The sequence below is a fragment of the Schistocerca cancellata genome, chromosome 4 (assembly GCF_023864275.1).
Source record: "Schistocerca cancellata isolate TAMUIC-IGC-003103 chromosome 4, iqSchCanc2.1, whole genome shotgun sequence".
Taxonomy (NCBI): Eukaryota; Metazoa; Arthropoda; class Insecta; order Orthoptera; family Acrididae; genus Schistocerca; species Schistocerca cancellata.
In genome coordinates this window covers 370,259,880-370,272,513 of record NC_064629.1, presented here as the reverse complement: position 1 = coordinate 370,272,513, position 12,634 = coordinate 370,259,880, and the positions used below count along the sequence as shown (strand labels likewise).

Genomic DNA, 12,634 nt, shown 5'->3' with positions numbered 1-12,634 from the left:
ATGTGTGAACACTTTCAGATTGTTGCACATATATGAACTGCAACCAATATCTATGCACCAATAAATGTTTGAGTCACAAAACTTTGGCACAGGCTCATTCATAGAGAAACAGCAGTGAGCTTCATCAACAGTTGTTTGCAGCTTACACACTTAGCTGCTTCTTGAAAAAGCAGTCATCTTCTTTCTACCTCTTCTTGTTACAGCAATTGCATTTGTATGATGATTTTTCCATTTTTGTTTTTGTTTTGATTTTTTATGATTTGTCACTGTGACTCACAGCACATTTGGCGTGTTCATGAAACATTTACCCAGTTTAACAAATATCATGGTACTGTCTTCTGAATCCTTGCATTGTGTTCTTCGAAGATTTTTACTTTTAGTATCTTAACATATGGTAGGATGTCACTACCACATCTAAAAGTATTGTTACTATCCGGAAGACTGTAGAGCATCATTATTGACAACAGACCACTGTTTATGTCAGTATCCATTGCTTGTAACTTATCCACACCATCGAAGAATTCAGTAATATATCATGTCACATCATCAATAGGATGCATTTTGTGAAGCGTATGGCATTTGAGCAGTATTAATTTGTGAGCAGGTCCTTTGGATGCATAGATTGATTAGTTTCAGCCATACCTGATGTGATGTAGTGCAGTTCTTTATCTGCTTCAATTCAGTAGGATTAATGGATAAAATCAAGTCAGCCTTTGCTTTTCCGTCTGCCACTTGCCATGGTTCATATGCAACTTCTGTAGTAGTGAGCACTTCACCTTCACCAGTCAGCTGTCCTTAGGTTAGTAAGGTTTAAGTAGTTCTAAGTTCTAAGGGACTGATGACCATAGATGTTAAGTCCTATAGTGCTCAAAGCCATTTGAACCATTTTGAACCAGTCAGTACAGTTTGTGGAATGTCGTCAGATACATATACCCAAGTGCCGTTTATGATGAGTAGTGCTTCGACTTGTTTTCTACATGTGTGGTAATTATCACATGACAGCATTTCCAGTCAAACTCCATATGCACCATATTCACTATGTTAATGAACTTGTTGATTTCCGCACTTTTAAGCTTACAAACTTAAGTTTTCATCTAGTTGAAAAAGGTCCTTTTTGCCGATCATGTACCCTGGGCCCATTACCTGTTGGTATGTGGTTTGACAACATATAATTACCAAACAACTATATTCTGAACTCGCTGCATGGAGAATAACATAGAACTACAATCAGTTGATTTGAAAACATATATGGACACCAAAGATATTACATGATGATAAAATTTCAGTCTCAGTATTTTTCACTGTGCTCACATGTTTGCAAACTTAGCTACCCATTATCAAATGGAAAAAAAGAAAAAGAAATATTATTGTGATATCACTATATTTATTTTGTTTGTAGTACTTTAAAGAATGCATACATATTTAGTGACTCTCATTCATGCTAATGCAGACATAATCTTGATTATTTACTGTCCTATTATAATGTTATTAGGTCTTTATGATCTTGTTTTCTGGTTTCACAATATTTACACATTTTATTTGCACCTATGATTACAGTGTATCTGTAATTCTTTTAAAAAAATAGAAAAATTCTTTATTCATCTGAAAATTTTCAGGAATATTCCTCTCCTTCACTTATGAGTGTGTTCCCAGAGTCCAGGTATTAGCGTGTCACCCATTTTTTCTTCTCCTGTATGATTTCCAGTCCATTACATACTTAGAGAGACTTTCTTCTTGCATTATATTGGCATTCCCACACAGTTGTATCTGCTTCTGATTAATAAAATCAATAACTGAATTTTGAACATTCATTCTTTATCTGATTACTTTATTTCTTATTTCTTTTTTTTCTAATTTGAGTGCCAAATGTAACCAGAAATCCACCTCTGCAGCTAGTTATTTTGAATTTAATTGCCATTTCACTTTCCAAATATCTGAACTATATGTAATAGTGTGCTTAGTTATTGTTTTAAATATTGTCATTTTAATTATAAATTATTATGCGATTATCCCAGAAAATTCCATGTAGAAATGAAATAAACATCTTTCCTAAATTTGTTCTAAATCTTATTTTTTTGTCCTCTTTCCCATTAGTTGTAATTTTCACCCTTAAGTGTTCACGTGTATCAGTGTTATGTGTTATTCCAATACTAAATCTTCATTAACTCCACCAGTTACCATGTATTTCAGTTTACCAATATTTGTGTCTGGACCCAATTTTTTATATTGTTGTATCAATTTCCACATAGTCTATGGCTTCATAGTCTGGGTTAAAATCAGTTTGCCAACTGTAATGAGTATACTGTATTGTCATTTATTAGAATTATGAATTGTGGTTTATTTGTCTCATAACATACATAATCTAAATCATTTGATTCAGGCACAGGAGACATGTCAAACTGGTAAAATTTCACCATAAACAAAGAACAGCTGATGTTAACAAACAAACAGCATCATAATAATGATACAATTTTGTTATATATACGTACAATAAAATTTAACACTTATTTACCCTTTGCTCAAATTATCATTTCATCCTCTATTAATTCTTCTCTTGAATAGTAGTATTCTCCCATGGAATCTGGTGTAGTCTCGTTTTTAAAATTTCTGGCTTCTTATTAAATATGTTTATGCCCATTAACTTGTTCTATATTGTCATCCCCATATACTGTGGAGTCCGTGCATATAACTACAAATGGTGTATGGATAGCATAAAATTATTTTTGTTTCTTGTGTTATATGTATGGGTAAAATGTTTCTCCTCACATAATTTTTGTCTGCTGTGTAGGAAGATTTTAATTTCATAAATGTATATGGGGGAACAGTTAGGATTTGGAGTTTCCAAAATAATGGGTGACAAGACTCCATTTGCTGTGCAGTACACATGTTTCGGACTGGGGACTTCAATATCCACACAATGAAATCAGATGATATTAGTAGTACATATTTGAATATCCTTTGCAGCTATGGCTTAACGTCACTTGTAAACTGCCCAACTACAGTGACTAAACAATCTTTCTCAATAATAGACCATGTGGCAACAGACATAGAAAGGAAGCACTGCACGATACTTGTCCAAAATCTAGGCCTATCAGAAAATCTCTGTCAGATATTAAAAGCCAATAATTGTGTAGAAATGTCTGCTAAATTGAATGCATACAAAAGGATCCTCTCAGAACCAAACCTATGTCAGTTCTCATTCCAGCTACAGCATGAAATGTGGAAGGAAGTGTATGTGGAAACTAATGTAAACAAAATGTTTGATAAGTTCATGACAATATTTAAACTAAAATTTGAGGAAGCATTCCCCAAAACACTGCATATCATTGGAGCATAAAAAAAGTATATGGGTGACCAGAGGTATCAAAAAATTGTCTGTAACTCTAAGGTATCTCACATACATCAAACATAACCAGACTGATCCAGCCTTGTAGAATTTTACAAATATTACAGAAGAACTTATAGAAAGCTATTGGTAGCTGCACAAAAATGTGCAAACAGTAAACCATTAATGAAGCCAGATAACAAAAACAAAGAAATCTGGAATATAATCAAACAAGAGACAGCAAATGCTGGACCAAAACACCTGGAAACACAGATAAAAACAAAGATTTTCAAATCAATAACCCAAATGAACTAGCAAACTTTGTGAATGAATATTTCAGCGGCATTGCAAGAGAAATTTCCAGACATATACGTTCTACACCACCAGGACCAGCCACCACACTCAATAGTGCTCTTTACAACAACAGAGAAAGAGGTGCCACTGGTAATACACCAATTAAATAATAAAAAATTCGCAGGGTTAGACGAGATCCCAGGAAGCATCTTTAAGATTTGTATAAACAACATCCCTCTAACAATAATAATTAATAAATCTTTCAGATCTGGCTGCTTTCCTGAATACCTAAAACAGGTAAAAGTAATCCAAATACTGAAAAATGGTGATCTAGAAAATGTAGAAAACCACAGACCACTTTCTTTATTATCTTGCATTTTCAAAACAATGGAAATCATAACCAGTATTTGTGATACACTACTCGAACTGCCCCAGAAAATTATGCTATATCTAATGACAGATTCAAAATAACTATGATAAGCAACAAAAGTCAGTCGAATTTGCTGGTGTTTGCTTTTCAAATGCAAAACTGCTTAGTTTATTGGATAGGAAGTCAATATGTGTATTCCAGCTTAAGTTCTTGTCTACATTTAGTCCCAGGAATTTGACTGTGTCAACTTCTTTCATAGGTCGATTGTTATGTTGAATTTTAAGTTCCACACATTTTGGATGTTTGGTTTTGGAATGTACCATACCGGTTTTTCCAATGTTCAGTTTGAACCCATTTAGCTGGAACCAGTTTTCCAAGGTATCCAGTGTGCTTATGATGGAGTTCAGAATTTTTTCTGCATCATCATTTTCTATTAAAACAGAAGTAGCGTTTTCAAACTGAACCGATGGCGAATTTATATTTAAGGGTAAGTCATTTACATACAGTAGGAACAGGATTGGCCCCAAAATGGAGCTTTGACACACATCTTGTGATACTGTACTCTATTTAGAATAATAATTAACTGCACCTGAGATGGTAGTTATTCTTTTTTTCTGTTGTGTAAATATGATGTTAGCCAATTTAGAGCATTGTCCTTAATCCCGTATTTGTATAATATGCAGATAAGTAAATCATGGTTCACGGAGTAAAATGCTTTTGTGAGGTCGCAGGAGATACCTGCAACTTTACTCCTCTGATCCAATGATTTGCCTATCTTTTCAGTAAAGTTATTTACTGCATCCAGAGTGTTTTTCGAGGTTGGAATCCAAATTGGTTGCTTATAATAATATCATTTTTACAATAAAATTTTTGATCTTGTTTGCATCTACTTTCTCAAACCCTTTTGAAAGGACTGGAAGAACAGAAATAGGCCGATAGTTTCCCATGTCTTCCCTCAAGCCTTTCTTGAACAGAGGTCTGACTTTGGCATACTTCAGAACATCAGGAAAGCATCCCTGTTCAAAAGAATGGTTGAATATTTTAGTTAGGGGGGTTGCTATTATGCCACACACTGTTTTAATCACTTTACTGGGTATCCCATCCCACTCAGCAGAGTTTTTATTTTTTAATGATAATATAACATTTTCCACATCATTTATTGTGACTTTTTTAAAATCTGTGGATTCTGAAGGGATTCACTTTGTTCTGATACTCTGCTGTATCAACATTTCACTTTGCCACATTTATAAAGAATTCATTTAAACACTCTGATATTTGAGCTGGGTTTACAATAAAGCTATCATCTACTTTAATCCTAGATATTGCATTACTACTAACTTTAAAACCTAACTCTGATTTGGTAACAGGCCACACTGCTTTTGTTTTACTTTTATGTTATACGCAGAACTTCTTGTTTGACATTTATTTGGCTGCCTTCACAGCTTTTTAAAATATAGCTTTATAATGATTAAAACAGTTCATTGTGGAGTTTCCTCTTCCTGGTACTAGAAATTTTTATACCTTGGGTTATCCATTTAAGTTTATTAGTAATTTTGTTGCATGTGGTTCTAAGTGGAAAAGTTTCATAAAATATTTCAAGAAAGCTACTTAAAAATTATTGAAGTTGCTATTACTCAAAATACATCTGTTGTAAGGCCATTCAACCTCTCTTAACTTATTTCTTAATGTAACTGAATTTTTTTCATTGAAGTTTCTTTTTATACGGCTTTTGTTACATGAAATTTCTTTCTTAGTTTTTGGTAGTTCAATGAATAATGCAGAATGGTCAGAGATTCTTAACTCTATGCAAAATTTATAAACATTTTCAAATACATAATTTAGTCTTTAAAAGTTTTTGAGCTTGTAATACTCTGGTAATTTTACAGTTACTTAAACTGTAGTGTTTTTTTTCTTTCTCAGTTCCGATGCTAAGTTTTTGCTAATTAAGGTGTCTTCCTGTTCAGGTATATTTTACTTCTATTGAAGGTATATTTAGATATACCGAAACCATGGTCAAGAATTTTAATAAATCTTTATCCTGCCACTGTTTGGCTGTTATCATTTACCGTGAAGAATTTCAACAGTTGCTGTTTCAGCCATGTTTAAAATATTGAGTTAACTATAACCTCATAATCAGAATGATGATTTTTGTCCATACAAAATTGGTTTGAATAACAAATTAAACACATTAAAATATTAGAACATAACTCATGCAGATTCCAACATTTGTAATAAAAATTAAAATGGCAATTGAGGCCTGTATGGTGCTTGGGAGCCTCTTTAGCTAGAGCCACAGTGCTGTCTTTTCAAGTATATTTCTTTCTTTCACTGCATAATTTCATCCTTTCCCTCTCTTCCTGCATTTTGGTCCAGTTTTCCTTTCCCTTTTTCAATGTTGTGTATTATGTATCTGTAATAACTACTTCTGCAGTGTCCTATTGTTGCCAACAAACCACAGAGCTACTTCAATTGTCAACAATTCACACAAGTACGCACCAAGACAATAATACAGAACTGAGGGCACATGACTCGTTATATGAACATCAATTTTGGTGTCATCTTGTGACAGCTGTAAATACTGTTTTTTGCTGTTCTGGTGCTTGTATCAGAATATATATTATTTGTGTTGGCGGTTAGCGCAGAAATTCACCTATAACTCAAATTTTCAGTTTTTGGCACTTGACCCGTTATTTACTTACATGCCAAAAATGTTTCTTTTGTTGAATTATATAATTTATCTATGGTATAATGATAATTATTTTTTGTAGTATAAAATTTTTCATCTAGTAACTTCTGAAACAAATATGTGGTATGTTCATTATCGAGGCCATGGTGGTGTAGTGGGTAGACCACTAGAGTCTTGCCCTGTAGGTCCCGGGTTTAATCCCATATGGGGTGGGGATTTTTCTTCATTCCTGTCAATCTAGGATGATCCTAGGTCCACTCTGCCTGCTGTCAAATGAATACGGGGTATCTCGCTCAAGGGTAAAGGGTTACTGGGGCAGTGGGCTCTCCGACATCCCCCTCCTGCTGCCTCAGTGAACTATGGCTGGAGGCCAGTAGCCAGCTCAGAGGCTTGTGCCACAGACTAAACTAAACTAAAAATGTTCATTGTCAAGGCTGTATAAATAACGCAAGTGGTAGATATAAATATTTAATTATCACTTTTAAAAAAGTTTCTTGACTAATTTTTTGTTTGTTTGCAAGTACATATTTGCGGTCCTGGCATACAGTGAAATCCCTTCTCCACAGTACCGTAGCATTCCACTAGAGAAGCCAAAACAAAGTGGCACAGCTCATCTCCACTTTATCAGTGGACTGCATCATTTTATTTGTGCTTCTCTAGCAGTGGGCTGTGGCCTTGTGGTGTAGGATTTTAAAAATGTGTCAGGACTGCAGACAATGCCATTAAAACAAACATAAAATTAATTACATAACTTTATTTTGTCTAGGTGATTATTATGACTCAATGACTACCCCTCATTTTTAGGGCTTGTGACTTCTATTGGTAGTTTTTCTGTACCAGTAAAGTAGTTTTCTCCTGTCTCTATCACTCTGAAGGGAAACAGAAATTTGGAATTAACTGCATAGTAATAACAGAGTGTTACCCACTTTATAATCTTACATCCTTTACTTTTATCCTTGCATACTGTTTAACTATGATACAATCTATTGAAGACTTTTATTATGATTTATCTTTATGCCATGTGAATTCATATATTTCATTTGTTGAGAAAAGCCATTCAGAATTTTCAGTGAGTTTTGCTCACAACTATTAATGAGTCTATTACCATTACCATTTACAATGTCTTCTCGAAATAATCTAATAATTTTCTATTTCATTTTACATCCTGTCTTACTGTTAAAATCACTTTTAATGATAATCTGTCTTGTTTCTCTAAGATGCTCTATGATTTAATTTACTTTATGGGAAAATTCCTCATCGCTGATTCCATATATCCAAAATTGTACATTTGGATCCATTCAAATTAATATGAAGTTTAATAAAATTTTCGTGAGTAGTTTCCCAGGTTTCGACCATGCTTCTACAATTTTTAATGGATTAATTTTTTTTCACTGATTTCAATGTTGTCTTGCACATTAGGCTTCAACCTGGATGATCAGGTGTTTTTAATTCAAGGTTTCGTAGCGTATGGTATTTCAATACCCAAATTACAAGGCAGCAGCTGTTAGTTTTGGTCCACCCTGATGTTTCATTTCCCTATTATGCTCCATATCTGGTAGGCATTCCTCTGTCTCTCTTCCAAGGAGCTGCCCAATGAGAGACTAGCAACTCCACATGGACTATGGTTCATGTTAATAAATAACTTTTATTGTGTTATGTGTCACTCTTGTACATAAAATCTTGCTTGTTTCTGTAAGCTATGAAAACAATCTTTATTGATAAATGTAACAAGGATATAACAACAAAAATGTACTATCCATAACTAAGGGAACATTTTTAAAATTATAGTTTTGCAGTCAGGTTCTGAACATTACAGTATTTTTTCTCAAGATACATAATCACAATTTCATAATTTGTAGGTACCATCTAAGTAATATACATAGCATCTGGTTTCAAAGACAAAATTTTTGATATTAATCTAATGAAATATTCAGCATCATTATGCTTTGAATGAGTGTGGAAAAAAAAGTAACAGTAATAGCACTAATTTCACACATCCTTTTTTGTTTCAGAGTGCTTCAAAATTCTATGGCCACAACACAGGACAACCGTGGTCCTATACAAAATTATCGAATAGAAATGTCCATCTTTTACATTGTGTATTTTGTCGTATTCCCTTTCTTCTTCGTAAACATCTTCGTTGCCTTGATCATCATAACATTCCAGGAACAGGGTGAAGCTGAATTGCAGGATGGAGAAATAGATAAAAATCAGGTAATACTATTTAATACACTTAAATTTTATATATTTTATGATGCACTGCTAGGTTAATTTTGGAAAATTACAATTCTCAGTCTTGAAGGATTAGTGGGCACATCACATAAGTATCTTAAATATGTAATTTAGCATCATTATCTTTTAAGTTGCCATTGTTGTTAGAAATTCTATAAAAGTCTTGGGGATGAACAAACAAATACTTTCTGCTGGATGAAGTAATATTTATTTATCATTATCTGAACTGGCATTAACACTTTTTTTATTACCATGGCTGACTGTTAATGGTTATGAAATGCTTGATACTGGTTGTGTTAGGACAAATAGAGATTATTTATACATCCATTAGTCAGTGCTTTTTCATCACCATGACTTTTATTGAATACAGCCAAGCTGCTGAGAACCAGTTCATCATTAAGGTTGTTAGGAATAATGTAAAAAATAAGTTTCAGGTGACAATGCAGTGGCATGATAATTGTTATGTAATATATGTAATGTGTGTGCTGATAAGTACTGGGGAACGTTTATTGAATGTGATGTGGTATGTTCCTTAGTAAAATTTTCTAACAGTATTACTTAAAAGAGGAACTAAGTTTCTCTTTTATTTGCTGTTCTTCAAAGTAATCAAAGAGACCACTTATTCCTTTGTATCTGGAGAGTAGTGGGGATTGTAAGAGTGCGTCCAAGATATGCATATCAGATTTTTTAGAGTCTTTTTATGTAGTTACATGTGGAGAGTTTGTTACTACCATGATTAGCATGATAAGATCCCTTATGCTGTGCCACAATTGTATGAGGGCTTTTTTTCCAAGGTCTGGTCAGTCACAAAATTAAAACCATAGTGAAAGTCTGATGAAGGTTTGCTCAGACGTGTTGCTCTGTGTGTTTAGTATACCTGTGAATTGCATCATATTGCACTTTTCAGTTCTGAGCACAGACTGGAAGTGTGTGCTGTTGTTCAATTTCATCATGCTGAGGGGTCCAAACTGTTCTCATGTGGCCCACATACTGTAACTTTCAAGTGTGATAGCAAAGTGCAGCAATCGTGCAGGAACTTTGAAGCAGGGTGTACATATGTTTATGTCAGAGAAGGAAGCAAGCATCAGCTGATGATCTCATTCAGTGAGTGAATCAGGGTATTCAAGAAAATCATCCATGAAGGTTACTTCAGAACAAGTAAAGAGGAATGTTTCATCAGGCATTGTTCTCCTTCACGACAATGCTCAGTTGCACGCTGCAGCTGCAACAAAGACACCCTTACAGCATTTTTGATGGGAAACATCTGACTCTGACCATATCCAAACTTCACTCCCTGTGATTTTCATTTCTTTTCTCACATGAGCCACTGGCTACGAGGACAGTGAGCTGCATACCTGTGTATAGGATTGGCGGAAAGCAAAGGTGGCTATCTTCCCTGATGAGCGTATTGAAAATCTGATACATAGCTACAGAAAATGTCAGAGTCACAGAGATGAGTATGTAGAGAAGTAGCTGGAAGGTGTAGCTAATGTTGCAAATAAAACAATTTTGATTTTAACTGTAGTTTCAATTGCAAGACTGGTCAGACCCAGGTGCATACATATATGCCCCCCCCCTCCCTCTTTATATATAACAATGAAAATAATCATTTATTGATAATATGATGTAATAGCTTTTCACTCTTATTAACTCATGTGATGTTTAAGTAGTAATCTCTGTCTTGCATATCAGCCTGTCTTCAACCTTTAGGCCCTCAGTATTTCAAATCTCAGCCTGTGCAGTCTGCAACAATCAATCTTTCCTTATTGTCCCATCTGGTAAGTCTCCCCTGACATGGGGTTGTGGGTGACTTTTCTGAACAGTACCCCTTTCCCTAAACCTCTCCAATCCTTTTCCTTCAATCATCTTCCTTCCCCTTCATCTCTTCTGCCAGAAGAAGGAACCACTGGCTCCGAAAGCTTGTAAAAATTAATTCCTCTTGTGTGTATGTTACTCTGCTGCTGCTTGGTGTGTGTGTTTGTGTGTGTGGTACACTTTATCAGTTACAAAGATGCCAACATACTGACCATTTAAGTTATTGCTTTTTACATGAGTCTTAAGCTACCATAATTACTTTTTGTAACTTTAGGTGATAGATGCAAGATTATGTGTGCTGTCAAGGATGATACGATTTCAGTTTGTGTTTGAAGTTAATTTAATATTAATTAGATTCATCACAACACTGGGTAAGTCTTTTATAGCTGAATAACTCATTCCTTTCTGTGCCACACAAAGGCTGTGTAATGGATAGTACCAATCATTTTTCTCTAGTTTCATACTTATCGTTGTTCTCTTCAAATTGAGATTGAGTGTTGATAATGAGGTTCATCGAGAAGCAAATGTGTGGAATGGCTATCATCAGTGAGTCCATCCATTGAAAGACCTATCTACAAGAAGTTCAAAAGTTTTCCTTGTTGTGTGTGCGTGTGTGTGTGTGTGTGTGTGTTTGGAGTTTACGGGCGCCAAACAGTGTGGTCATCAGCACCCATTTCTCCTTGTTACAACATGCACTTGCTTGCTTGGTATCTTAACCCCAGTACAGAAATTAAATGTTCATGTTAATATTTTCCATTGCTGGAGCATAACTGATCTCAGAATGGTATATCATCAAATATGACTTTTCCAAATAATTTATCTAAGCCACTTCTTGTTCTTATTCTATGTAACACAGTTTTTGAAGGCATTAATTAAGTATATATAAAATCTGAAGAAGAACTTGACCATAAGTATGCTTACACAGTCAAAGTGACAGCAATGGAACTAGGTAACAAGTCTTAACCGTGTTACATGAAGTCATTGAACAGTATTGATGAAGGTGGGATGAAGTGGATAGTGTTAATACAGTAATTGTTCTCTATACAGTTCTGTTGTTTTACATGAAGTCATTGAACAGTATTGATGAAGGTGGGATGAAGTGGATAGTGTTAATACAGTAATTGTTCTCTATACAGTTCTGTTGGTTTGATGTATATTGAACCCATTCTTAATCAACATGACAAACAATTTAACAGTAGTACAAATAACTGTGCACCTAAAAACAATTTAAAACAGTTCAACAATGTAAATGTTTTATAAAGAAAATATTGCAGATGGGTTTCAGTTCATTTCACAACAAATTTAGTCATTAAAACAGCAGAAGTATTGCAAAATTAAATGCATTTTCACTTGATGATGTCTTTGAACTAACAATAGTTTTACTATTTAATTTTCTCAACAAATTTATAAAAAAAAAAATGAAATAGCAGTTTTTATTTTGGTTGTCAGCTTGTAAGATTAAGAAGCCACATTAAAAATGAAAAAAGTTTTTATCCCACTATTCTGTATCTAATCCAAATGAAAGGATTCTCTATTTACAAATTGACAACAAAATCTCAAAGTTTTCATTCTGCTATAACTGGCAGTCAGTATTTGCCCTTACTACAATGGGCATTCAATAAGTAATGCAACAAATTTTTTTCTGAAAGCAGGTCAGTTTTATTCATAATTCCAATACACCATATTAACCATATTATTCTGCACTCTTTTGGCTATAAAACCTCTGTTTTTTGACATAATATCTGTTTAATGAAACAGCCTTAGACCACCATACTGGGATGGCCTGTAGGCCAATATGGCGCATCTCTACTGGTCAACGTCTTGCTGTGTCACACCATTAATGAACTGCTTGCCATGGAGCACATTCAACATTGGGCCAAACAGGAATTCTGCACAGATGGCCTATCATTGC

At 34.3% G+C, this 12,634-nt stretch overlaps 1 protein-coding gene across 1 annotated transcript in view; it reads left to right on the top strand.

The window, feature by feature from the left end:
- Window positions 1–12,634, top strand: part of LOC126184206 (voltage-dependent calcium channel type A subunit alpha-1-like) — a 508,450-nt gene that overhangs the window by 371,488 nt on the left and 124,328 nt on the right. Inside the window, 1 exon segment of the mRNA XM_049926574.1 lies at window positions 8,688–8,889. Within this exon segment, the coding sequence (XP_049782531.1) occupies window positions 8,688–8,889 (202 nt within the window).